This window comes from Peromyscus maniculatus, chromosome 2 (assembly GCF_049852395.1).
Source record: "Peromyscus maniculatus bairdii isolate BWxNUB_F1_BW_parent chromosome 2, HU_Pman_BW_mat_3.1, whole genome shotgun sequence".
Lineage (NCBI taxonomy): Eukaryota > Metazoa > Chordata > Mammalia > Rodentia > Cricetidae > Peromyscus > Peromyscus maniculatus.
This window is the reverse complement of record NC_134853.1, coordinates 65,776,092-65,804,079: the sequence shown is the minus strand read 5'-3', so window position 1 is coordinate 65,804,079 and position 27,988 is coordinate 65,776,092. Positions and strand designations below refer to the sequence as shown.

At 48.9% G+C, this 27,988-nt stretch overlaps 1 protein-coding gene and 1 long non-coding RNA gene across 2 annotated transcripts in view; one reads left to right on the top strand and one right to left on the bottom strand.

Moving 5' to 3' along the window:
• B4galt1 (beta-1,4-galactosyltransferase 1) overlaps nt 1-24,103 on the top strand; it is a 48,056-nt gene extending 23,953 nt beyond the window's left edge. Inside the window, exons 2-6 of the mRNA XM_006975333.4 lie at nt 5,069-5,304; nt 17,228-17,415; nt 20,157-20,279; nt 22,283-22,387; nt 23,190-24,103. Coding sequence (XP_006975395.2) covers nt 5,069-5,304; nt 17,228-17,415; nt 20,157-20,279; nt 22,283-22,387; nt 23,190-23,322 — 785 coding nt within the window. The 3' untranslated portion in view covers nt 23,323-24,103. The remainder of the gene's footprint in view (nt 1-5,068; nt 5,305-17,227; nt 17,416-20,156; nt 20,280-22,282; nt 22,388-23,189) is intronic.
• On the bottom strand, nt 22,283-26,051 carry LOC143271831 (uncharacterized). The gene is made up of 2 exons (XR_013049058.1): nt 24,954-26,051; nt 22,283-24,888 (listed from the first exon to the last, which is right to left on the bottom strand). It is a non-coding gene; the product is annotated as an uncharacterized LOC143271831 (long non-coding RNA).
• Between the last annotated feature and the right edge of the window lie 1,937 nt (nt 26,052-27,988).

The following is a 27,988-nucleotide window of genomic DNA, read 5'->3' as shown; positions in this document are numbered from 1 at the left end:
TCCTGGAACTCACTCTGTAGACCAGGCTGGCCTCAAACTTAAAGAGATCTGCCTGCCTCTGCCTCCCCAGTGCTGGAATTAAAGATATGCACCACCACGCCCAGCTTAGTCCTGCTTTTGATACAGGGGCATGAGTGTGTTTGGATTTGCTGTGTCCTGTAAGGAAGCAGTGGAATTTGCAGAGTTGAGCTCACACATTGAAGTTATTGAGCGCCTTACTCAAAAGGCCACGACCTGGACTCCCAGCTGCGAGGCCCACGTGGCAATGCTCAGGCCTGGGGAGCTGAGGACAGCTCACATCTCATCTGCTTACGTAACCCTGCCTCCCAGCTTTCGGAGCCAAGAAAACACACAAGCCAGCCCAGCGGGGCTGAGAGCCTGTGGAAGCTCATGCCATGCGCCACGCAGCAAGGGGTCCTTGGCCCAGCCTGAGGATTCTCATGAAGTTCTCAGGCTCTGGCTGCCTCGTGTCCCTCTTCCTGTGTCTCAGTGGTTCTGAGAACTGCTCGCAGAGGCGTGTGTATGTGAATGGTGTCAGTCCTTGCCTGCCTGCCCGGAGTCCAGCTCCTCGGGTTTTGAGGTAGATCTGGGTGTGCAGTGGAGGCTAGCCCTGGGGTGCAGCACAAGGTGCGGCTTCCTGGCTGACCCCGGCCCCAAGAAGGCATTCACCTCAGGGCCTGGTGCTGCTGTGTGTTCTTCACGCCAGAGGTGTGAGCTGCAGGATTCCCAGAATGTGGGGGTGTCAGAGAGGTGGGGGGGGGGAATTGCCATGCGGTAAGCGGCATGGGGGTGAGGTGCTCTCAATGTATTGGAGGTGTGGTGGGCTACAGAGGGGAGCTGGAGGGTGAAGAAAGGCTGAGCCGTGGCCAAGCGATGTGGAGCCATTAGAAGAGCGCATGCCTTGAGCAGCTGGAAACCAGGGCAGTGTTCAGTTATATTTAGTATATACCCAGTGGGGAGCTTCTGGGAGGTGGGAACATTCTTGTCTGGCCTCTTTCTCTAGTTCCCTCAACTTACCCTTCTTGGGCTGGCATACAGATTCGCACTCAGTTGGTACAGAAAGCACTGACTGACACAAATTGAAAACATGTTCTTGTCTTATCACAGGGAGAGTTTGTGTAACGCAGACATTTCAGGATAAAGGCTGGTTTCCTTCTTGGTAGGCTCCCAGGGACTCGGTCGGCATGCTGTTCATGCCTCTGTGCGTACGTGCACAAGTCTGTGACAGAAGCCAACAGAAACAGGGAGAGAGAGTGCTGGAGTTGGGTAGGAAGAGGAGGGGATGGAAGGTAGATTGCCCATGTCGGCTCCCCCACTGCATGGACAGCAGTGTCGTGGCCAGGGGAGCCCTGGAGGAGAACACGTTAGAGGGTAGGTGCTGAAGGGTAGCAGGCATATGTGTTATTTGGGGTAGGTTGATTAAGGTGTCTGTGGCACCTGGGGAGCCAGCAGAAAGCTAGGGAATAGAGACAGGATTTGGGGAATGGTCATTGTTTAAATCAGAGACCCGAATGCAAGGGAGAGTGATTGTTATCAAGGAGAGAGCCTGAGAGGCTTGGGTGGTGAGGTAGGGGACATGAGAGGATGGTGTGTGGTAACTAAGGCTTCCTCCTGCCTCCTCTCCCCATCCAGGCATGCATTCATTTCTTCCTTTCTGCTTGGTCATTCATCCATCTTGGAATTAAGGAAGGTGAGATTTTCAGGAGATCCTAGCTTGGGGTCTGTTCTTCCTAGTTTTAACCAGCACTCTGAGCCTGTCAGGTGTTTGTGAGACCTTAGAGTTCATCTAGTCCAATTGTTGCAGTTTATGGATGGGAAAATAGGTACCCTGAGAGTAGATGGAAATTGTCCGAGGCTCACCCAGTAAATCACTGATGCAGCCACACTGGCGTCTGGGAATCTTCTGTCTTATTTGGGGCTCTTGACCTCAGCATCTTTCCGCAGGGGCAACATGGGACACTTCACCTTGCAGGTGTACCCTTGGAGAGACTTGGCAGACCACATGTGAACTCCTGTCTTCTGGGTTGGTTTCAGAAAGTGTAAGCAAGCTGGTAGGAAGGCAGCCCAGCTGCCTCTTGGGTTCTTGTAAATAGGGTTATGTTTTTCAGTATTTCTAGAACCAAAGGGTTAGTGTAGGGAACAGATGGTGTGGGGCCCCCTGAAGGAAGAAGAACCCAGTGAAGGGTCATGAGTCCCCTGTACCTTGAGATCTCTCAGAGGTCTTGTCCTAGGATTTAGAGAGCTGAGCCTCTAAACCTAGTAGGTCTTGTGGGAGAGTGGGCATCTCTAGGGACCTTCATTGCTAGAAAGTTTCAAGGCTTGTGAAAACTGGCCATCAAGCTCTCTGTTGTCCACTTTGCCCAATAATTACTATTTGGGGGCTGGGGAGATGGCCCAGTCAGTACAGCGCTTGCTGCAAGCCTGAGGACCTGGGTTCAGATCCCCAGTACCTAGGCTTGGCAGCATCTGTCTGTAACGCCACCCCCCCCCACCTACCCCCCCCACCCCCCCCAACCCCCGTGCTACAGGGGCAGGGAGCAGGAATGGCGACAAGCCCATCCCTAGAACTCAGCCTGGCTCAATCAATGAGCTCCAAGTTCAGTGAGGGACTCTGTCTCAAAAATTAAGGTGGAAAGCAATGGGGGGGGGGGGGTAATGTTGACTCTGGCCTCCACACATCTTACACACCCATAGGAACACATATGTACACAGCATACAGACACATTTAAACCAAAATCTACTGGGCTTTTTGTTAATTATCTATCCACTTCTGGCCCTCCCAAGGTCAGCTGAGTTGAACCGAGATTGTGTATTGGTGCCAGTTACCCCAGGAAATTCTGCTGATAGGATTGAGGTGGATTGTACCAGGTGACCACTAACCTAGTCCTAGAAGAGAGTGCCTGCTCCCACCTCAGGGCATCTTGGGAAGTCAGAACTGGGACAGCAGCAATATTGTTAAAAACTGGTTCTGCAAGACCCCTGGCCTCCAAAAGGGAGGTCATAGCCCAGATTCGAGGCACAGCTTTTCTGAGGCTCCGCTTCTTGACCGAGCTCTGTGGTCTCAAGAGATGAAGTTCTGTTGAGGCCCTGCCTGTCAGTGCAAAAGTTATTTGGTTCAAGGAGAGGAGGAAAGGCTAAGGAAATCGGCACCAAGATGGGGAAGACAGCTGAGCGGTAGGCCTTGTTGCCTAGCCAAAGCGTTTGGCCTCATTTTGTGTAAGCCCAGACAGCTTTCACCATGAAGGTGATAAGATTAGAGCTGTGTCTCAGAAGAAAGGGAACTAATGGAAACAGGTCCTGTGATGAAGGACGGAGAGATAAGATTGAGGAGGTTCCCAGGAAAGGGAGAGGAGGTGGCAGCTGTCCAGAGCGTTTACCGGGCACGGGAGCAGCTCACGGCTTCCTTTGCTAGAGGAAGATTTGCGGAGGGCAGATGCTCTCTGGGCATGTGAGCTACGTTGTTTTTTAATAAACAGGACAGATTGGGGCCTGCACAGCGGTGGGCAGGAGCAGTGGTGCTCACTCCTGTATTTCAGGTGACTGATCTGTTAGTATCCCTCCTGTAGAGGTCCGTGTCCCCGTCGTCGTGTCCGTCCCCCCCCCCCCCCCCCCCCCCGTCTTCTGGTGCCTGGTTTGTTTCAGATGTGAAACAAATGACGTTCCCCCAGTGACAGCCTTAGTTCAGTGGTGATGTGGATTTAGGAAATGGTGAGTTCGTGAACTGCAAGGGGTTTCTCCACAGCACAGTGTTTTCAGTGCCTTGGGTGCGGTGACTCCCGTCCCGGCTTGTCCCGGGCAGGTAGTTCTCCACTGAGCACTGTGAGCCTGGGCTTGCGGTCCTCGATCTCTCCGAGTCCCTGTGTGAGCCTGGACCACTGGGTGCACTCCACGGGCTCCTTCCTTGCCTCTGTTCCTGGCCACCATGTCAGAACCGACTGTCTGCCTTTCCCCCGAAGCCAATCACTTTCTTACTGGCCCATTTCTCTGACCAGAGGACACAAACTCTGGAGTCATCCAGACCTTACCTTCTTGGTTCATATACTTTATCAGCCACTATTAGGAAGTGTTCTCGTTCTCTCTCTCTCTCTCTCTCTCTCTCTCTCTCTCTCTCTCTCTCTCTCTCTCTTTCTCTCTCTCTCTCTCTCTCCAGGGTTTCTCTGTGTAGCTCTGGCTGGCCTGGAACTTGCTCTGTAGACCAGGCTGGCCTTGAACTCACAGGTTGCTGGGATTAAAAGCGTGTGCCACCATAGCCTGGAGGTTTTTTGTTGTTGTTTTTCTTTTCTTTTTTGATGTTCTTTCTGAATGTCCCATTTGTTCCCCTCTTTTTCTTCTGGGGTCTCATTCCCTCCATCCTTCTCCGTTGAATTCCTTCCCCTCCTCACTATCCTCAGTGTGAGCCCCACACACCACACCCTCCTTTCTTTTCTCTAGTTAGATTTTTTTTTTGTCTAGTTAGGTTTTATTTATTTATTTATTTATTTATTTATTTATTTATTTATTTATTTTCTGAAGCAGGGTTTGTCTGTGTAGCTCTGGCTGGCCTGGAACTAGATTTGTAGACCAGGTTGACCTCAAACTCAGAGATTGGCCCGCCTCTGCCTCCCTGAGTCTGGGACTAAAGGCGTGCGCCACCACATCCTGCTTAGATTAAGTTTAGAAAGAGCCGTAGTAGTCCTTTGTCCAGAACCACACAGATGGCAGGTGGCAGAGCTACGTCAAGTCAAGACTTGTGAGAAAGTGCTTCCTCAGCTGTGCTCACCAGTCTCTACAGCAGCCGTCAAGTAGTCTGGGCAGGACTCCATCTTCCAGCGCAACCCGAGGGGGAGAGGGTCTCTTGGGCTCGGAGTGTTCCATGGGTAACTGATGGCCTGGGTTTGCCCAGCTCTAGGAGCTCCAGGAACGAGGGATTTCCTGAGGTAATTGGTCACATCACCGGTGGGCATGGATGCCCTTTCTGTCCTCCCTCCTCCAGGAGGAGCTGTCTCTGTAGCTGTGGTCTGGTCAGCTGATGCAGTCTGTGGCGTGGTGGGTGCTGCCGCTGCCTAACTTCTTCCTTCTACCTCTCTAGTTGGCCCCATGGCGATTGAATTTGATATTACTGTGGATCTGGAGCTTTTGGCAAAGAAGAACCCAGAGGTAAAGATGGGCGGTCGTTACTCCCCCAAGGACTGTATTTCTCCTCACAAGGTGGCCATCATTATCCCATTCCGCAACCGGCAGGAGCACCTCAAATACTGGCTGTATTATTTGCACCCAGTCCTACAGCGCCAGCAACTGGACTATGGCATCTACGTCATCAACCAGGTGAGGTTTGGGAAGATGGGACGAGGGAGGTAGAACCCGGGTACACCAGTGCAGGCCCAGTCGGTACTAAGGGAAGGGAGTGATTTCATAGACAGTGTGACATTTTACAGTGAAGTCCCCACCCTGCCTGCTACTGCTGCTGCCCTTATAAAACAGTGCAGTGAGCTGAGTGCCAAATGGTGTGCTTGCTTATTGATAACAACTCTGTTAGCCCTGGAAATAGGGAGGGTGGGTTTGGGTTTTGGAAGTAACCTTCCAGCAAAAATGAAAAAAAAAAAAAAAAGACTGTGTCTAATTATCACAAAGTGAAACACTGATTATCATTTTAAGGTAACTGTGTATTTTTCTTCCTACTTTACAAAAAAAAAATATCCAAAAATCCATTTTTGTGTCAGATTTTTGGACAACTTTGAAATTGACCCAACTGGACAGTATCTTTCTTCTGGGGCATCCATAAGAGACCATATACCAAGTTGAGGCTGTCATGGTGAAAAGTCAGGGAAAGTCCTATTCAAGAGCCTCAGAGAGTGATGTGGACGAGGCTCAGTTTCCCACTGCACATCAGCTCGTGTGTGTCAGGCTGTCAACCGCTTAGGACTTGAATGCCGAAGACTTTCCTGTCTTATCACCAGAACCTGGAGACTCAGACAGACCTAAGAACCTTTCTTAAGGTTCTTTTGAGGCAGGGTCTCACTATGGAGCCCTGGCTGTCCTGGAACTCACTCTGTAGACCAGGCTGGCCTCAAACCCACAGAGATCCCACTGCCTCTGCCTCCCGAGTGCTGGGATTAAAGGCATGTACCACCACTGCCTGGCTTTATCCCCAATACTTAAACTCATGTTTATACTGTAATCTCTTAGGTGCGTTCACAGGTCTGAGTTATCTGTGTGCCAGATTTCATTGAAATGTGTTTGAAAAGACAGTTGTTCCCTTTTGTTTCCAGAACAACTTTGAGCCTGCTTGAGGTAGTAAGATTGCTAACTGTTTTCTGCTTCCATCAAAGTCAAGGGCTTTATGTTTGTTCAGGGAAGCTGGGTAGTTGTTTGCCCATCTAGCTAAGGGCTCCTGTGGCATGGTGCTGACTCAGTTACTATAGGGAAGTTCCAAAGAACTGTAAGATTCTGCCATCCTGAAGCACCCAGTCCACTCCAGGCAGGTGAGACTTTGCTCTGAAGCAGTTTGTTAACAATTAAAAAAAGCTGTGAGCCAGGCGGTGGTGGCGCACACCTTTGATCCCAGAGCTTGGGAGGCAGAGGCAGGCGGATCTCTGAGTTCAAGGCCAGCCTGGTCTACAGAGCGAGTTCCAGGACTGCCAGGGCTACACAGAGAAGCCCTGTCTCAACACCACCACCACCACACACAACCCCACCCCCACCCCCCCACTCCCCACCGCCGCCGCCACCTGCCCCTGGCCCCAATGCTTTGGAAGTCTAGAGGAAGGAGAGAAGGCTGTTCCCTGATAATCTAGCACAGGGGTTCCTAATTTGTGAGAAGGCAGATCTCATTGTCACGGCGCTTCCCATGCCCTGGTACACTGTGACCCTGGAAGCTTTCCTAAACTAGCCAGCCTAGACAGAGCTGTTTTCCAAGAATCATCTCCAGTGATGAGTGTTCTGTGAATCACACTTTGGTGAAAACAACCCTAAACCAGCCCCCTCTCTACTTCCTCCTCTCTCCCTAGGATACCAGGAACTCCTTTCTCTTCTTCCCCGCTTGTACCTTAGTAGCAGGAAAAGAATTGTTTTTTAGGAGCTGGGGTTGTAGCTCAGTGGTAGAATGCCTGCCAAGCATTTAAGAGCCTTATCTCCGAGCTCCAGCACTGAAGAAAAGCAAAAAAGTCATGTGGTGCTTTCCCTTCCCGGTTTGCCCGGCCTTGCCTAGAGCCTAGAGGGCGGGGAGGGAGCTTTCTGCTGTGTCTCAGCTGAGAGACTCAGAGAGAGGGAATAACCAGCAAAGACACATACTGGTCACAAATAACAGCGGGCCGCCACTAACCCCCACCCCAGACACTGCGTTTAATGCCCTCCTACTGGGTCACAGTAGCACTTTTTGAGGCCATTTAGCCTCTTCCTAGGGTGTTTTTCAAAGCCTGGTATCCAGGGCTGGGAGTAAGCCTCATTCATGCCTGGAGAGCCATTTCCCATCAGTGATCCTGGGCAGGCCACGTAAGCCCTTGACACCTCCAAGAAAAAAGGAGTTAGTATTTCCTCTCCAGGCTGCGAAGCACCTGTTGTGTGGCTAGCCCTTAGTAAATATTAGCTGTTATTGCCTTCCTTTGCGGCTTTCCCTCTGTCCTTCCTGCCTCTTGCCTCTGGCTGGTACTTTACTAATAAATTCTTTGTTTTTCTTCCTGCCCTCTGCTTTATTCCAATGTAGTACCAACGTCAGGGGCTTGCCTTCCACCTGTTGGGACCTCTGTGGGGTCAGAAGATTATTTGTTACAGTGGTGTGAGTCAGAGGACAGACTCGGGAGACTCAGGGACCATGCCGTATAAAGTTGTTCAGTGGAAGGTTCTATCTTGAGTCCCACACACAGAAATGAACTTCCACTAGTTTTTATGGTTTATAGTTGTTCTCTCTGTAGGAAGCTGTTAACCTCGTTCAGTGTAGGCTCCCCAGCCACTGTGAAACTTAAAAGTTCAAAGTCAGTGTGCCAGAGGGGTGTGGGGTGTGGGGGCTTCCCAGCTGTTGCAGAGGAGCAAGCCTGGCTTTTGTCCTTTGGGTTTCTGTTTCTCTTCTTGCCATAACACAGGTGGGTCCTGTTAGAGTCCCAGCACATCCTACTTAGTGCCATGTCCTACTCTGAGACATGATATCCAGCCAAGTTCAGCCCTGGGATGGACCTTGACATGGAAATGAATGTCAAGGTATCATACAGCAAACAGGGGATGCATTCTGTCTCTCATCCTTTAGTCAGAAAAGAACGAAGCCAGGTAATGGGAAGCCGTTGCCACCTGGTAGCACCAACTTTAAATTAAGAGAAAGGAAGGAAGGAAGGAAGGGAGGGAGGGAGGGAGGGAGGGAGGGAGGGAGGGAGGGAGGGAGGGAGGGAGGGAAAGGCAAGATGCTTTGGGGACTGTCCATCATTTAAACCCTTCAACAATCTCCTCACTGCCTCAGGCAAGGGCCAGAGTGATCTGAAACCTTAGCTGTGATAGCACCTGGGGGCTGGTCCTGAGCTCCCTCCTGCCACTTCCTCCCTGTCACCCTTCACACAGTGTGCCATGGGCAAGCTGCCTGTCCTCCTCACCCAGACACTGGTCCCTGCCTCCTCGTGCCTTTGTTTACCCTGCCCTCTCTGTCCATGCCTCACCGCCCCCCCCCCTTACTGGCCTTTTCTGGATACGTTTTAAACTCCTTTCCTGTACCTCAGTAGCTCTGTGAAGCCCCTGAAGTAGAGGTGACTTCTCCCTCCTCACTGTTCCTAACCCACTTGGTGCAAGGGACAGCCTCCAGACAGGGTTTCCTCTGTGTAACTTTGGAGCCTGTCCTGGAACTCACTCTGTAGCCCAAGCTGGGCTCGAACTCACAGAGATCCCCCTGCCTCTGCCTCCCGAGTCCTGGGGTTAAAGGTGTGCGTCACCACCGCCCGGTTTGACAGCCATCTTTTTTGTGCCTCATCCTGGCCCTGGATTCCCAGTCCCCAGCCAGACTCTATCCCACATCTCTGACCATGCCATTCCTCCACAGTCTAATATGGACTCTGTAGGGTTTGGAGTGTGGAGTATCTTGCCTTGTGTCCTGCCCATTTATTTATACCCACACTCAAGATGCCTGCTCCTAGTTCTCTGCTGGGTCCATCCCTGCTGGAAGCAAAGTCTCCTTTCCTAGCTTGGTCAGACCATGACCCTCGCAGAACTGGCACTGCCCTTCCCCAGGACCCTTCCCTTGAAGTTCCTGTGCCTTGCTGACTAGGGCATAGGCTGCCTGTGATGCATCTCTCGGGGTGGCCTTCCCCTCCGGGAAAGTTGCAATGTACCTTAGCCCTGTGTTTGTTCATGGTCATAAAACTCATTTTTGAGCCAGTCATTTTGATATAGTCAGTGATTCATACCTGTAATTGTAGTAAAAAAGAGGAGGATCGCAGGTTTGAGACCAGCCTCACCACACAGCGTGAGCCTGGACTACACAAGGTGAGCCTGGACTACGTAGCAAGACCCAAGCCAAAAGCAAAGTCTCTTGTGTTCCTTTGCATTTTGACTTCCTCCAGTGAGGGCCTCTCATTTGTCCCTGCTGTGAAGGCTGCAAAGGGAAGCATGTCATGGCCTGTAGCAGAGCTGGATTAGACAGACGTGCTGAGGAATATCTACGTGCTGTGTTTGTTTCCAGAAAGGACCACAGACACTTGCCCGGGTGAGATGGGCAGTGGCTTATGTGCAGTAGCCACAGAGACCCGGGGAACCTTTCTCACTTTTTATGCTTCTCGGCAGACCTGGCTGAGCAGGCTTTGGGAAAGCGGAAGAGCCCAGCCTGGGCTAGGACGGCAGGATGGTGCTCTGTCTGTCTGTGACTTGTTCTGTCTCTGTTTATTTCAAAGATTTTTTTAAAGTGTGTGTGTGTGTGTGTGTGTGTGTGTGTGTGTGTGTGTGTGTGTGTGTGTGTGAGAGAGAGAGAGAGAGAGAGAGAGAGAGAGAGAGAGAGAGAGAGAGAGAGAGAGAGAGATTGTGTGTACATGAGTGCAGATGCCCACAGAAGCTGAAAGAGAGCATCAGATCCACTGGAGCTCGAGCTATGGCCAGTTGTCAGCCTCCTGGTGTGGGTACTGGGAACGAAACTCAGGTCCTCCCCTAGAGCAGCGGGTATTCTACACCCCTGAGCCACCTCCAGCCCTCCCGCTGTGGCCTGATGTAGGTTAATAAGATGCACTTGTCATGGGCTGTGGTCCAGGACTCCTCCAGTCCTGGACCACAGCCCATGACAAGTGGTCCAGGACTCCTCCAGTCCTCCTCCAGGACTCCATCAGTTGTGGTGAGGATGAGGGTGGCTGCCGTATGGCCCCCGTGGTTTGGCTTCTGTCTTGATTATCTATCTCTATGTCACCTCTGTCTACTATTTCCTCTTCCCATCAGTGGATGCTAGGGGGGTGGGACTTCGGCAGGGGAGGGCTCAGCTGTTCACCCTCCCTTTCCTTGGGCTGGTCGGTCGGAGCTCAGCTTGCTGGCACAGAGGTGGTGTGGGGAGGCTGAGAGTTTGTGTCACCGCAGTCTGCCACCCCTGCTCTGCTGTCTCCCTCTCTGACCACGCCTGTGGATCCTCCTGGGGAGTGGATCCTAGCACTTATTGGCACTCAGTTGCTAGTGAATAGCCTCCAGACGTCATTCTGGGAAATGTCAGTTTTTCCCTATGCACCCTTCGTTCCACAAGAAGAAAGTGACAGCTAACTGGCCTTGGCCCTGGAACAGGGTAGTCAGAACGGGTCCTTCCCCTGCTGCAGCCCAAGTTTGCCTGACACCCATCTCTTTTGCATATGCCTTTTTTTTTTTTTTCCTTTCAGTGGGGGGACTTTTGCCTTCTCTTGTTAATCCTGTTAGCAAAGCAAACTGAAGGAGAGGCTCCCATTTGTGGGCGGCTTCTTACTCTTCACCCACCTTCTCTTCTATCCTCTCTGCCTCCTCTAAAGAAAGAAAAGTCGACTTACCTACTGCTGCTATCCTAACTACTGCCGCCACGCTGCTGCCACCGCCGCCGCCACGGCCACGGCCACCCTGGTAATGTTCTCACATCCGACACAGGCCTTGCTGGCCAGGGGAAGCTGTGAATAAGCCTGTGAGTGTGCTGCCCTCCCGCTGTAGGCTCTCCCAGACAAGCTCAGGACAGCTGTGGGCTCTCCCAGACAAGCACAGGACAGCTGTGGGCTTGCTGGGAAAACATCGAGATCAGTGGAAGCCAGCTCATGGTGCAGAGCCCGAGAGACTTCGCTGTTGTAGATTAAACCCTGCTAGAGCTCATAGTGTATGTATATAAATGTTTCTATCTTGATGAGACTTCGCTGTTATGGATTACACCCTGCTAGAGCTCATAGTGTGTGTGTTATATATATATATGTATGTATATATATGTGTGTGTATGTATATATACATATATATGTGTATATATATTTATTTATATAAATGTTTCTGTCTTGCCTTTCTCTTCAGCTCCATATCATCAGCATCTTCCCACGCTGTTTCATAGTCTCCATATTCATAACTTCCATGCTTTCATAGTAGTTGATCACTGAGTTCTACCATAATTACCCTTTCTTTTATTAGAAGTCTAATAAACAGTAACAAACATCCTCAAGTCTCAGGTTTACTCTGTCTTGGTTTCTACATTCAAGATTGTTTTCTCAGACTGGATTTTCAGACATAGGATAGTCTGTTAAGAAATACTTCACACGTTTTTATAGTTAACTGATACAAATAGACAAGTTGCTTTGGAAGGAGAAGTCTTTATTTTAGCTTGCATCTTACACCTCCTGGAAGTGTTAGTACCTCCTTTTTGCTGTATTCGGCAGGTCTCTGTGCCTTGGGCCCAGAAAGAGGCAAGCCTTCTAAGGCTATGGCCTCAGTGTAACTGTGGTTCTAAGCTGACCTCTGCACACATCACCCAAGATTCCTGTGCTGTTCCTCAGACCTGTGTTCTTGGAAAGCAGTGTGCTCATCCTTGTGAGTGACTGCTTCAGCTAACAGAGAACTGGGTGAAAAACTTAAGTCTCAGGTTCAAGTTTTGTTGGAGACTGTATCTAAGCCCAAGGCCACTATCTTGGCTAAAAACTAGAACCTAACTGCTAGGAACTCAAGAATAGATATTAACCCCCTCCCCATTCAGCATTTGTATAACCCCGGGCTCTTATATTGCTCCCCTAGGTGGTACCTCCAGGCTGTCTGCTGTTCTAAGGTCCACACTGAGGCCTGCAGGGCTGCCCAGTCAGAGCTTCCTCAGTCCTAAGCTGTCCGAGCCTCCTCTCAGCTGAGATCTTCTTGGCATCTGAGGAAGCATGGAAAGTCACTCTGGGCTTGGTCAGCAAGTGCCAGTGCCATTGGCTGCAGACCTGCAGCTGGCTCTGGGGGTCACTGAGTGGGCGTGGCTCTGTAACAGGGCCACAGCAACCAAATCCCTCCCATCACGGATACGGTGATTCATAGTAGAGGATCTTGGGAACACTTGGTTGTTGAGCTGTCTTGTGCTGGCCAGGCAGGTCTCAGGATAGAGCTGCTGCTGACACACGTGGCTGGGCCTGCAGTCCTGGCAGGCAGGACGGTTGGACAGAATGAATAGTCTAGAGGCTGTCGGGACATGGACAAGGTGAACCATGGCTTTCTGTGGCTGCTCCTCTGGCCTTTGTTGCAGTCAAGGGATGTCTACTCTCGCCCTCCGTAGCTGCCCTCAAGTTTTTCCTGGAGACTAGACTCGACTCTGGTACCTGTCCTGGCCTCTCCCCCAAAGGACCCTTAGGAGTGGACATACTTAAGGACTGGGCATGAGAAGGAAGTGGATGGAGCCTCAGCCTGGAGCCCTGAGACGAGGGATTCAGTCAGAGCTTGCTCACCGTTAATTACTTCCTAGGCTTGCCTGTCTTGCATGAATCACAAAACAGCTTTCTAACTGGCTGTCTCCCTGCCTTTGCTTGGATGGAGACACAAATCCCCCCTGATAGATGAAACACAGTGTAAGGCTCTCTGTGGCCTAGATGAAGATAAAGCCTCCGAGTACCTCAGCAGGGGCCCACTTTCCGCTCTGCCTGTGAACTGGTCCACCTCTGTCTCTGTTTTGAATTCTTGTAATTTTGAAAATGTTCCTATTTCCTCACAGCCTTCACAGATATATCTGATGCCTTGCTGCACGCGCCCCCACCCCCACTCCAGAGTCCGCTCTCATCTGCAGCTTCTCAGTCATTTAGAGATTGGAGCTATTTTTGGCCTCTCTTCTTTCTTCCTGTTTCTCCCTCTAATTAGGAAAGGGTAACTATAAGTCTTGTCTACCAATGTGAGATGTGAGAAGAAGGCAACCTTTAAAAACTGAATCATGCTGGACATGGTGGTGGGGCATGCCTTTAATCCCAACACTCAGTCTCTGTGATTTTGAGGCCAGCCGGGTCTACACAGTAAGATCCTGTCTCAAAATACCCAAAACAGACCAAAAAAAAAAAAAAAAAAAAAGAGAGAGAGAGAGAAAGAAAAAGCCGAGTCACGTTTTAAAGAGAAACTTGCTTGGGTGGAAAAGCTCCCCTTCCCCAGACTCTGTGCATCCCTACACTTTACCTGGGTCTAAGAGTCTCACTTTCTTTTTCTGCTGGAGTCTTAATCATTTGAGCCACAGGCTAACTCAGTTAAAGCCGAATCCTTTTTAGAAATTCCCTGTCTGTCAGAGAAGTCGGAATCGAGGAGGACCTTTTAAAAAAAAAATTATTTATTATATATACAGTTTTCTGTCTGCATGTCTGCCTGCAGTCCAGAAGAGGGCACCAGATCTTATTACAGATGGTTGTGAGCCACCATGTGGTTGCTGGGAATTAAACTCAGGGCCTTTGGAAGAACAGACAGTGCTTTTAACCCCTGAGCCATCTCTCCAGCCCCGAGGAGGACACTTGAAGCTGATAAGAAAGGCCAGAACGTAAACACTAGAGAAGACAGAGTGTTGGAAAACAGCCACAGGACTCAAGAATCATTTTGATAGTTTCAGAAGGATGAAAAACCTGTTTCCATAATTGGGGTAGTAGCTGAATTGTCACTAGGTAAGGTACTTTCGTGCCCTGTTTTATTTATTACAACTCACCTGGTATCATCCCCGTGTGACAAAGCAGGAAACCGAGGCCAGAGGTAGGATTTGCCCATTCACTTAGCTACAAGTGAAGAGACTGGAGTGAAAGTGTGTGCAGCCCATTAGGTGCTTGAGAAATCTGCACTTGAGTGAATGAAGTAGCAGAAGGTTTGTGGGAGGAGGGGTGGGAATGAGGCTTGGGGGAAGGGTCTTCACACCTCTGGGGAGGTGGAGTGAGGTTTAGAAAAAGATAATTGGAAGTGTGGTAGCATGGGCCTTTAATCCCAGTACTCAGGAGGCAGAGGCAGGTGGATCTCTGGGTTTGAGGCCAGTGTGGTCTACAGAGCAAGTTCTTGGACAGCCAGGACTACATGGAGAAACCCTGTCTCAAAAGAAACAAGCGAAAAGAGAGAGAGAGAGGGGGGGGGGAGGAGGGAGGAAAGGAAGGAAGAAGAAAGAAAGAAAGAAAGAAAGAAAGAAAGAAAGAAAGAAAGAAAGAAAGAAAGAAAGAAAGAAAGAAAGAAAGAAAGAAAGGGAAGGAAGGAAGGAAGGAAGGAAGGAAGGAAGGAAGGAAGGAAGGAAGGAAGGAAGGAAGAAAGAAAATTGGGTTGGTCATGCTTTCTTACCAAGAAAGGTAAGCATTTTACCAAAAGAAACTTAGAAAATACTTGATTGACTTTTCTGCAGTCTCAAGAGAGGAAGAGGAACACACACACACACACACACACACACACACACACACACACACACACTCTACCCATCTTCCTGTTTCAGGTTCCTAGTGGGCACAGCACACCTGCTAGCATGTACCATGTACTTCCTTTCTTCCTGGTTCTTATAGGTCACACTAGTTGGAAAGGAGGCATAGGAGGAAGAATGTAGTTCAAGTTATTTAGAAAATTGTCTGACCAGTTCTAAATGTGGTCCAGGCACCAGGGTCCCTTCTGAGTTGAAGGAGGTCTGTCACACTCTCCTCAGGGAAACGGGCTCAAGCAGGTCTGCTGGGACTGACTTCTCCACGTTGGATTGTTTATGGCCTATGGTTCCAAATTCTTAGCTCCTAGAAAGTGTACACTGCTAGTCTCAGGCCGTGCTTAGACCAAACAGTCATTGCCAGCAGGTCCTGTGGTACAGAGGAGGCCACGAGGGACCTCCACCCAGATCATGGGAGTATACCCATAGAGTATACTGTAGAGGGGTTAGAGGTTTCTGGAATACGTCCCTTTCACTTGTTAGAAAAGTGGTCATGGAGCTGCGTGTTCCAGAGTGTAATTTGGGCTGGGACAAAGGTTGTTAAAAGATTGTCAGGATGATCAAGCCATGCACCACAAGGGTAGAAACAATTACTCTGTGCCTTGCACATGCCATCCCCCATAGACATTAGCAGTGTGTTGTCACAGTAACAGTAGTTCCAATAACTTCGTAGTTTTCCTATTCAGTTTCTACTGTTTGGACTTTTTGCCCCCTGGCTTACCTGGAATTAATGGAGCCCAGAATTTCCAGTCAAGTCTCTGTGGAAGAGCAACCAAAGAACAGGGCGTTCCTCTGGCACAGCTTTCTCGTTATGCACGGTCGAAGGGCTTTGTTAGGACTGGAGAAAGGAGCTCTGTGTGCTGAGTGCTTCCTTCACTCATTCATTGTGTTCTGACTTCCTGGTACCTGCCTTTCTCTAAGTAGTTTGTTCCTGTGTTATCTACCTGATGGGCAGCCTGTTTCCAAGTTTTCATCCAGGCACAGGGAGAGGAGTTTTCACCTATGGACTCCAGGCCCTTGTGGGACAGAATACTCAGAGTGGAGGCCCCTTCTCTTGATTCCAAGAGTTTCAGGGAAAAGAGTCTTAGTAAGCGAGGATTCCTAAGTGTGGGGCCTTCACTGCTTCATGGCACTCCTATGAGGTTGGAATGAAAGCACATGTTCAGGAGGGGTTTGTAAGCTGCTGAGTGTAAAGGGCAGCAGGGTCGATGTGGGACCATTCCTGCTAACGTTGGGTCTCAGGAGTTGGTAAGAGCAGATACCCCTGGAGGAACCTACAGAGAGCTACCATCTGCCTTTGTACATTGAAACTTGTTGATCAGTCTCTCCATCCGTCCAATCTAATCTATCCATCCATCATATCCATCTGTCCGTCTATCCATCTATCCATCATCCATCCTTCCATCAAACTTGACAGCAACTATTACATTTTTATGTTATGACAGTGAGGCACTAGGTGAATAAATAGCAGAAGTGTAAGTTCTTTAGCACACTTATATTTTCATGGATAATACTGGAAATAAACAAGGTAAGTCATGAAAATATGAAGGACTTGGGCCCATCAGCTAGACCTAAGCAGGCTCTTTGCTCTAACTCTGTCATGTGTATCCAACTGTTTCCTGCTATACACTGTTGGTATCATGAGGGCGAGGATTGAGTGGGCCTCACCACGTCCCTGCAGTGTCTAGTTGATGATCTGATAGCTGTGTAGAAGTTAAAAAATATGACAATCAGGCTGTAATAGAGAGTGGAGGTGAAGAGGCACCTAATTTTCACTATTTCCTGTGTTTCGTTCCTGGAGTCTATTTGTAATAATGTAATAATATAAATAACATCTGACATATGTTTAAATGCCTTTTCACCTTTTCTTACACACACACACACACACACACACACACACACACACACACACACACACACAGAGTAAAACAGTCTTACTGTATTCCAAGCTGCTCTGGAATTTTCTGTTTAGCCCTGGCTGGTCTCAGCCTCACAATCTACATCCTTCAAGCTCCTGGGTGCTGGGTTACAGGTGTGTGCCACCACACCTGGCCCTTGTTTTTTTGTTTTTTGTTTTTTTTTTTTAGCAGCTCTGTTCCATTATGTGGCTGAGCATGACTTGTTGAACCAGTTCCCCAGGGATGCTTATCTAACTGTTTGCAATCCGCTGCTGTGATGCACACTTCACAGTGGACAAAATTATTCAGTTTGTCACATACATGTAAGCCCGTCTCCCGAACAGGTTCCTGGAAATGGGATTGTTGACTCGGAGAGCTGACACTCAGGATTGATCTGTGCAGTAAGGGCAGAAAAATGAAGTCTGCCAGTTAACTAATGACCATGTGTAGCAGACAAGTCACTGATCCTTTTGAGTTTTCCCTTCCAAGGTCTTGTGGCATCTGATACTACTTCTTGTTTCTGCCCCAGGCTGGAGACACCATGTTCAATCGAGCTAAGCTCCTCAACATTGGCTTTCAAGAGGCCTTGAAGGACTATGACTACAACTGCTTCGTGTTCAGTGATGTGGACCTCATTCCGATGGACGACCATAATGCCTACAGGTGTTTTCCGCAGCCACGGCACATTTCTGTTGCCATGGACAAGTTTGGGTTTAGGTAAGACATTCTCAGCAAGAGTCCGCCACGGACCTGCTGCATTTTAGGTGTGGTCTAGCGAATGTCGTTCTTCCATAGTGCTGTTCGGCTCTGTAGGAGAACACTACCTCTGAGACATGGTTGCTTTTTTAAAAGTCTGCAGTCATTTATTGCTGGAGAAGGAACTTATCCAGCAGTGTCTTTAGTTACTGTGTATCCTGATAACAGGTCTTAGTGCTCAGTATGGCTCTTACCTTTGGGCTCCCAACAGAGCCTGGCTTTCCTCACCTTCTGCCCTCCTCTGCCCCACAGTTTGGGAAGCAAAGTGGACCCTCAAAATACACACTGAGTCTAGAGATTGGGTATCTTGGCAGATGTCCCTCAGCATCGTCAAAGAAATATGATTCTGTCTCCAAGAAGAACACGGACTTCTGCTCAAACACGAGGCTCGAACTTTTCTCTCAGAGTGCTAGTGAAGAGGCCAAACATTCCTGTCCGTAGGGGCAGCGGTGTGATCCAGACCTTACTGGCACGTGTGGAACATAGCCATACAGTCAGTTGTTTAGTCTTAAAAGTCAAAGGGCCAGGCATAGTATATGTGTGTATAAAGTATATACCTTGAATCCCAGCACTCCAGAGGCGGAGACAGGCAGATCTCCACAGTGCAAGGCTAGCCTGGCTACGTACTGAGTTCTAGGACAGCCAGAGCTTCATAGTAAGACCCTGCCTTTAAAAAAAAAAAAAGGGGGGGGGGGGGAGAAGGGCTGGCTAGAGAGATAGCTCAGCGGTTAAGAGCACTGGCTGCTCTTCTAGGGGATCCGGCTTCAATTCCCAGTACCCACATAGCAGCTCACAACTGCCTGTAACTCCATCCAGTTCTAGGGGTCTGACAACCTCACAGACATACACGCAGGCAAAGGATAAAAAAAATCAAAGTCAGTAAGTAAATAAATGTGCATTTTTGTTTCACAATTGACATCCTTGTTTGCATTAAGCATAGAAATGTTTTTGAATTACTCATATTTGAAAAGCATTATCTTTCCCTTCCTTAAGTAAACCTGAGGCTCCAGGAATCTGTACTGCAGCTACCTGGGTTTAGGTTGGGTCCAAGTGTACTTGGCCTGTGTAAATAGCCTCTGTGTGAATACAGCCACTCTTCCGAGCCAGTGAGGTGTTCTGTCCCTGTAATTGTAACAATTGGGAGACTGAGGTTGGGAGGGTCATCTGTCCAAAGATTTCCTGGGTGACTTAGTGAGTGAGCACACACACACAGGCACAACCTTAGCACTTGAGAGGCCAAGTAAGGCAGGAGAATTGTGAGTTCAAGGCTAGCTTGGGATATAAAGTGAGACCCTTTGTCCACAAATGACTTCTTCTCCCAAATGACAAGGAACCATTACTGATCTTCAGTTGTGTGTGTTCTGTGTGGTTTGGCTGGTGTTTTCCTCAGTTTATGTGATGGTTCTCAGTCTCTTTGGAGTCTAGTAGGAACCTAAGTGTTGTTTGGAGCTGTACGTAGGGTAACAGGAAACTGAAGCCTTTTGAGGGCCCTTGGACAGACCTTTGCCTTTGGGGCAGTCGATCCTTCCTAATCATCACGATGTTAAAATATAAAAGGGTATAGAAGGACAAGAGCTCCCAGTGTCCGGTGTGGGAATCTGTCGGAGTCCAGCTCCGACCTGTGAAGGGTTCTTTCGGGGAGGTGAGAGGAATGAGGAAATGATAGATAGAAATATAGATGGAGATGATAAGAAAGGATGGCTTTGGGAGGGCCCTGGGTCAATACCCAATACCTCGAGGTTTATTCCAAAGGGCTCTTTATACAATGCCAAGGAGAGAGGCAAAAGACCTCCCCCTTTCAAAATAAAAGCACAGCCAAGTGCAGACCCTTCAAAACACCTAGTAACTACACCCATGGCCAAATCATCTCATTATGCAGCCCTGCTGGGTAAAACAAGCTCAGATTCTCTGACCCTGAGTGAAGTCTCACTAGGCAGCTTCTGTGGACGCCCCCAGTCACAGTACTTGGAAATATGGAAAAGTAGGTTCATATCTTACTAAATCGGATAAGGCAGAAAATTTGAGGCATTTTCCAGGGATGTAGCTGCCATTGTTAGGGTTAGTGTTCAACCCTTAGGCCTTTGGGAGAAAGAGAGATTAGCAGACAAGAAGAACAAAGAAGCATGGTGTGACGGTGGGCAGGGCCACCTGAATGAGGACTTCTTTGCAGGAACTAGGTACACAGAGAGCAGATTCCAGAGCCACAGCAGAAGAACTGCTTAGGCTCCCTGTAACTGACCTGTTTTCTAGGTAACCATAGGTACAGTACTGTACTCTTAGAAAGAAAGATTCTGCATACCTGTGTGTCTCTAAGATAATCTGAACACTGATATAAAAGCAAATTAAACATCAAAAGGAACCGTTTTGGTTCAGGGCTGGATTTGGAAAGACGGTGAGCAAGTAAACTGCCTTTTAAAGTGGGGCCGAGGAAGCAAATTAAACAGAGATTTTCTCCCAGTGCCTAAGAAAAAAACTTCAAAAATATTCATGTGGCCAGGTGCTTTTAGTCCTAGCACCTGGGAGAGAAGTGGGCAGATCTCTGTGAGTTCAAGGCCAGCCTGATCTACATAGTGAGTTGTAGGCCATCCAGGGATACACAGCCCCTTGTCTCAAATGGACAGGAAAAAGTTGGTGTGTTCCAGCCATTACTTGGGATCAAAGCTTACTAACCACGGGGCTCTGTGTATGTGTTTCTTCCCCAGCCTGCCGTATGTTCAGTATTTTGGAGGTGTCTCTGCTCTCAGTAAACAACAGTTTCTTGCCATCAATGGATTTCCTAATAATTATTGGGGCTGGGGAGGAGAAGACGATGACATTTTTAACAGGTAATGCTCATGGTTCCTATCTCTTTCTGGTCTCTTGGCCTTTGGTGCCAGTTTTTTTATTTTTATCTTTATTTTTTTTAAGATTTGTTTGTTTGTTTGTTTATTATTTATACAGTGTTCTACCTGCATGTTTGCCTGCACACCACACCAGGGGAGGGCATCAGATCTCATTACAGATGGTTGTGAGCCACCATGTGGGTACTGGGAATTGAACCCAGGACCTCTGGAAAAGCAGCCAGTGCTCTTAACCTCTGAGCCATCTCTTGCTTCCAGTTTTAAGGCAGTGCTTGCTCTTTCTGGAAGGACTGGCACCCAGGAGGGAGCGGTCCCCACCTAGCCCCTGTGCTCAGATCTGTGCTCTTGTAGGCCCTACAGGTGCTTAGCAGAGTCTCTAGGAAAAGAGCCTCTGGGATTTTCAGAACAGCTTTGGGAAATGTAAGATGGCGTAGGATGGAGGGGCAGGTTGACTTTGACTTCCTACCCAGGCTTTCTGTGTCCCCTGTGAAAGGCCAAGGAGATGGCCCAGTGGGTAAAGCATTTCCCTTGCAAGCAAGAGAGCTTGAACCTCAGAAGCCATGCAAAGCCAGATGTGGCAGTGAGTGCACTTGGGACCCCAGCACTTTAGTGAGATGGTACATGGGGACGGGAGGGGCCCCAGATTTGAAGGTCTCCTTTGAAAAGAAGACTTGCACCTCACTGTAGTTCCTTTTTGGTGTAAAGCAAGTTTCTTCCCACAGAATCTTTGTGCCATGTTTTTATTTTGGAATATTTTAACCACAAATAAGAAAAGACAGAGCAGGGCTGGAGTGGTGGCTCAGCAGGTAAAGCACATACCACTTTTGCAGAGAACCCAGGTTTTGTTCCCAGCACCCATCTTAGGCTCAGGTGTCTCACAACTGCCTGTAACTCCAGCTCCTGAGGATCCAATGCCCTTTTCTGGAGTCTGCAGGCATTTGCACTCAGATGTGTGCACACGCATGCACACACATGCACACATGCACGTACATATTTAAAAATAAAATACATCAGCCGGGCATGGTGGAGCACTTGGGAGACAGAGGCAGGCAGATCTCTGTGAGTTCGAGGCCAGTCTGGTCTGCAGAGTGAGTTCCGGGGCAGCCAGAGCAACACAGAGAAACCCTTTCTGAGCTTGTGTGGAACCTGTCCATGCTCATTATACTGTGGCCAGTCTTACCACATCCACATCCCCAGGCACTTTAAAAACTGGCAGACCTGTCGCCTGTAGGTTGCAGGTGGCAAAACCCATCTGGGAGCCAGTCTGAACTCATTACCTGAATTGGGAAACATTTGATGAGTTAACAGAAGGTGTCTGTCAGAACACTATCCATGCCATTCAAGGTTACCGCTATGTGAGAACTTGCCAAGGCTCCAGATCCTTATAAGGGTCTTGGAAAACACTTGAGTATTAGAGTGTGCAAGCTGGTTATCAAGCATGCACACGTGAGTATCTGTTGCACACAGAGCACAGCAAGACCCATCCGGCAGGGAAGAAGCTAAGAACCTTGACCCAGGGCTGATGGTGTACCACAGGCCTGAGTGGTCAGAAGGGTTGGGGAGGGAGGAGACATTGGGGGCAGGACTAGAAAGATGGGTAGTACATGGATGGAGTCGCTCTCCAAGAGATACAGGCTTTATGCATCTACTTACTGTATGCCAGACGCTAACACGAACCCACAGGGGAAATATTGCCAGAACGTGCAACTCATCCAGATTGGCTGGTCTTCCCCTAACTTGGATATTTGGTGCTTTGATTTGGGACCTTAATGAGGCAAACACGACACTTCACAGAATCTGTCATCTCGGGATATTGGGAGGGAGTGTAAATTTTAACTAAAGTCTTCCCGGGCTGTGTCCCAGCAGATGCTGAGGGGTTAGGCTTAGTGAACAGCTCATCCATGGATGAGTCCACCATCTTGCAGCTGGCCTACTAAACCCAAGCCTTATGACAGCTATGGTAATGACTGTCCCTTTACTCTTCGCAGAATAGTTCATAAAGGCATGTCTATATCACGCCCAAATGCTGTAGTTGGAAGGTGTCGCATGATACGACACTCAAGAGACAAGAAAAATGAGCCCAATCCTCAGAGGTATGTTCTGCGTGGGTCCTTTTTGTTTCTTTTTGTGTTAGATTTATTTGATTTTATGTATATGAGTGTAGCTAGAGTTTTCCTGCCTTGCCCACAGTCAGGACAAATCTTTGTCACCCGCCAGTCCCACAGCCGCTCAGACCCAACCAAGTAAACACAGAGACTTATATTGCTTATAAACTGTATGGCCGTGGCAGGCTTCTTGCTAACTGTTCTTATAGCTTAAATTAATCCATTCCCATAAATCTATACCTTGCCACGTGGCTGGTGGCTTACCGGCGTCTTCACATGTTGCTGGTCATGGCGGCGTCTGGCAGAGTCTCTCTGCCTCAGTCTTCCGCTTCCCAGAATTCTCCTCTCTCCTTGTCCCACCTACTTCCTGCCTGGCCACTGGCCAATCAGTGTTTTATTTATTGACCAATCAGAGCAATTTGACATACAGACCATCCCACAGCATATGAGTGTTTTATGTGCATGTGAGTGTGTGCACTACATGTGTGCCTGCTGCCCTCAGAGGTCGAAGAGGTCATCTGGTCCTCTGGGACTGTGATCCACCATGTAGATGGCCAGTGCCATCTTTCCAGCTTCCTATTCATTCCTCCTCCTTCTTCCTCCTCTCAAATGGGGCAGGCTGTAAGTCAGAGGCTTTGCACAGGGCCCTGTTCCTCCAGTGAGGTGAGGTACTCCATCTGTGGTAGCCATGCTGGGCAAAGGTGTTGGTTGGGGAAGGTGTTTAGACATTGGCCAGTTTCCTAACAATCGTTTTAACCCCTCCCTCCCTCTGCACGTTTTCTCCTGGTAGGTTTGACCGGATTGCGCACACAAAGGAAACTATGCGCTTTGATGGTTTGAACTCACTTGCCTACAAGGTGTTGACAGTACAAAGAGACCCATTATATACCAAAATCACAGTGGACATCGGGACACCAAGATAGCAGTTTGGAACAAATAAGAGACCTTAAAATGGCCAGGGACCTCCAGTGTGTGTCTCTGCCCGTCGACTGGGCTGGTCCCTCTCATTTGTTACAGTCTGAATGGTAGTTTTCCTTGCTATCATTCAGACACCTTTCCAGATGCCCAGGGTGAATGTAACATTTGCTCCCAGCCTGGCTCGGCACTGGATGAAATTCTACAAGGTGTTTATCAGTGTAAAAATGGTCAGCCTTTGGAGGCTTCTTGGACATGTCCATCGTGTAGTCTCCAAAGAGGCAGAACTGTACACAGATCAAAACGTAGTGACTGTGAGTCACATTCCCACTGCTGAGACTGCTAGATTATGAAATGGGTAAGAACTTTGCTTTAATCAGTGATGTCTATACTTCATGACAAATTGGAGACTGCTGCTGGATTCAGATTGATGTGATAATCTTGAATTTTTAATACAAAAAAAAAAAATCAAAATTTCAATCAGTCTCATGTTCTGTCCCTGTCCTATGTCCTCTCATTGTATGCAACTATTACAATCACGGTGTGTGTGTGCTTTCTTAGCAAAAAAATTTTAAAACTTGAGCCTGGAGCTTGGTACTCTGTTAGTGTGTGGATTCCAAGGCTTGCACTCAGAGCAGGAGCTTGGGTACTCCCACTCACATGACCTGTCTCCAGATCCCTGTCTGATTTCTGAATGTAAAGTTTTGTTTTGGGGGGGGTTGTTTATTTGTTTGTTTTTTAAGAAGCAGTTTGTAGTGTTTTAAAGAATAAATCGAGTGCTTCTAATTATGCTATAGCTTGATTTTATGTTGATCCAAATTGGAATAGCTATTGAGTGTTAAGTCATGACAATTTATTTTTCTAGGCATGCTATGTAAACTTGAATTTCCTATGTATTTTTCTTGTGGTATTTTAAATGTGTGGAAGGGATTGATTATTTTTTAGGGAGAAAAATAATGTATGCTGTAGTGGTCACAAATGAGCCTCTGATTTGGCTGGCAGGCCAGGTTTTACAAAGAGCAAAATTACCCTCAGGCCCCTTGATGAGGGCAAAGCATACAGGTCAGCATTATCCTGCCAGACCTCCGGGTCAGGAACTCGGGAGACAGCATCTGCCTCCCTGGCAGAACGCTCCCTCCTCTCCCCCAGGGGGGCCGGGTGGAGGGGCCCTCAGCCTCCGAGAACTGACCCCTCAGGCCCTGGCTGTGGGGTTGAAAATCTCAGCAGTCCTTGTTTACCATCCCTCAGCCTAGTACCACACTCCCTGACCCACCAAAGTCGCAGCTCTCTCCTTCCTCCTGCTCTTCCTTCTCCCTTTTCACACCTTTGCTTTCTCCCCCAAAATGTCCTGGGGCACTCAGGGTCAGACTGCATTCTCCAGCATGATTGTGCCTTTTAATTAGAGGTCTAGAAAGTTCCCCGGAACCCACACCCTGCTCTTCCTGAGAATCCTGGTGCCGATAAAGCCCCCCATCGCCACTCAGGGTTTCAGCAGGTGCTCCCGTTCCTCCATCTAACCCACGGGGTCATTCACAAACTCACTTGTGCTGATGTACAATGCCGGGGTGACTCACCTGTGCTGATGTGCAGTGCTGGGGTAACTCTCCTGTGCTGATGTACAGTGCCTGGGGTGACTCACCTGTGCTGATGTACAGTGCCGGGGTGACTCACCTGTGCTGATGTACAGTGCCGGGGTGACTCACCTGTGCTGATGTACAGTGCTGAGGGGTGAGATAACCCGAGGCATTTAGACCATCAGGCTGGGAGGGCTTGTGAAGTGCAGCCTGGGTAGAGGTCCTAAGATTACAGTCTGGTCTCCAGCTGAGTGTAGATGCTGAGCGGAGGGATGGCCCTGATCTTACCTGTGCCTTTATTGCTTTGAGCATCACAGTGTCTAACTTGCTGCTTTTTCCAGAAGCTTCTTTTAATGTGTGGGTTAGAAGCTATTATCCCAGCCAAAGCAGGCAGGCTGTGTAAGGTCTGTGCTCTCTCAATTCCCCGTGCCTCTAGAAGGCCATTAAAACGGAGACTGGCTTTGGGGAAACAGAGAGGACTTTTTTCCTGTCCCCAGATCCTGACTTTTCCCAAGTGCCTTAAAGGAAGGGAGACATGCTGAGTGGGGTCTTCTGTGTCACCTCCCTTACTCCTAAAGCGAAACTGCCTCTTCCCTGTGCTGGTCCTCCTGGCTTGGTTCATTCTCAGAACCAAGGGGAATGGTGTGGCCCGTCCCTCCACCTTCCAGCATTCTCTGGGGCACCTCAGGCCCGGGGCACAACTAAGAGACAGTGGAGCCTGGGCATTTGCCTGGCCCAGGAGATGCCGTCCTCAGCAGCTTCCCTGGGGGCTGGAGGGTTGAGGAGTCGGGGAGCATTTCCTTCACCTGGGGGCTCGGACCCCGGTGAAGGTCACGTGCTGTGCCTTTCTCTGTCTATATTTTTGCTGGTGACCTATGTAGAGTGGCCTTTGGGAAAGATCAGTGCCACAGGAAGGCAAAGGCAATGCTGTGCTGGCCTTCAGCCTGGCAGGGTCTGCACTGGCCACTGGGCTGTTTAGACACCTGTGATGCTGTGTATGTTTTGTGACATCCCATGTATGCAAATGTGTGTATTTACCAATGGGGCTGGGGGCGGGGGTGGGGAGCTGTCTCTGACCTTGATGTTCAGAACAGACAACTGTATTTTTGCCTTTGAAATGCAGTAATATAACATGAATAAATGACCCTATCTTTGTAACTGTGGTTTCTCTTCTAATTTAAAGGGTTTGGGTAGTGGGGGGTTGGGGGGGAAGGGGAGGCAGGCTACACATGCCTCCCAGAAGTCAAAAGTTTCCTCATTAGAATCTTCATTTTTCTTATCTGTAAGTGGGAATGATACCGTGTAAAGACAATTTTAGGAGAGATGATATGTTTAAACTCATGACCAATACCTCACAGGTACTCACTCCATAGTATCTATTCCCACTTCAAAATAAAATGGTCCCTATCAGTTTTCTGACACAGTCTGCAATTCTCAACAAATGTCAGGATAGTTAAGGGTGGATCCGAGAGCCGTTTGTGCCAGGGAGTCACAGTGTAGGTTCCATGCTGTTTTTCCATGTAGACTTTCTTGCCAGCCCAGATAGTTTAACCAGTGGCTTTAAACCAGTGTTACTGGCGTTGGGGGATCAGAACCTGAGTGCCACCAGTCCTCAGTAAGCCAATTAAACAAGTCATAGTGAAAAGCAGGAAATGGAGATTTATTCAGTGTGGGTACTTGAGAAGTCCTGTGCCCCTCCCCCAGGTCTTTAGCATCCTAACATGTTTAGGTTTAAATAGAGGGCAGGGGATACGCACTACAAAACTGTCCTTACTCAGGAGTGGTCCTGCCCATCACCATTGTCCTTGGCTCCAGTCTCTCCACTGTAGTGGTATTGTGTGGTATTCAGTGGTATTAAAATTCATGCTACACTTGTCATCTAACAAGATGCTAGCAGTGTGGGAAATCTCTTTCTAGGAGACAGTTTCCTCTCTGGCTGACAAGTTAGCTTTTCCTCCCAGCAGGAGATTCCTGAGGAAATTCCAGTTCACTGGGGGTGCATTGTCACGACAGTGTGATCCCTAAAGGAAGGGACAGAAGTGTCTCCTTCATTTTCTAAGATTTGTTTTTATTTTGAATTGTGGTTCTACTGTGTGGTTATGTACACATGCATGCAGGTGCCCGGAGAGGCCAGAAGAAGGCATCGTATCTCCTTGAGCTTGAGTTAGAGGAGGTTGTGAGCAGCCTGAAGTGGTTGATGGGAACCAAATTTGGGTCCTCTGCAAAAACAGTATGTGCTCTTAACCACTGAGCCATCCCTCCAGGCCCACCAGTGCCTCTAGAATATCTTCTTGCCCTGGGACTGTTAGAAAAGCATCTCAGTTGTTACCAAGGTGCTTGAAACAGTACATCCCGGATGTGTCCTCTTGAATCCCGTGTGTCAGGCACCACCGGCTGATTGGCTTGACTTGAAACAGGCCAAAGGGAGTCAGTGCACAGGAGAGACTGTTCTTGCTGTCCTACAAGAATGAGGCTAGGAAACTGAGCACCCTTTAGCCACCCCAAGGCCATCTGGGTTAGCTGCGCTACTGGAGGAATCTTCAGTGGTTTCTGGCCTAAGTGTCCATGGGAAATATTCAGACGTGACCTTCATTCATGATGTTCTTGGGTCTTCTGACTGTGTTCTTACCGAGTCTGATGAAAAGGCTGTATTTTCCTTCTCACACATCACTTCTCTCAGCACTCGACATCTGATAGCAGCTGTATGGACTCTCCCTACCAACAGGCACTTCAGGAGGATGATTCGAGTGTAACTCATTCTGTTACCGTCTGCCTGGAGCCAGAATTGCATGCCACAGGCTAAGGACTCGACCACAAGATGGCCCTACCTCCAGCACCAATCACAGGTTAACCGGTTGTGACCTGTTCTCCTGACCAGCTGGCTGTAGACTCCCAGGACCTGTGCGGCAGGCAGCCGCAACTCCTTAGCCAGGATGACTCACAGGGCTCGGGGAAGCATACATTTGCAGTTTATTATAAAATGATCGTTCTATCCAGGCCCGGTAGTTCAGGCCTGTAATCCTAGGCACTCAGAGCTGACAAAGAAGGATCACAAAAATTCTGGGCCTGCCTGAGCAAACTAGTGAGACACTCTGGAAAA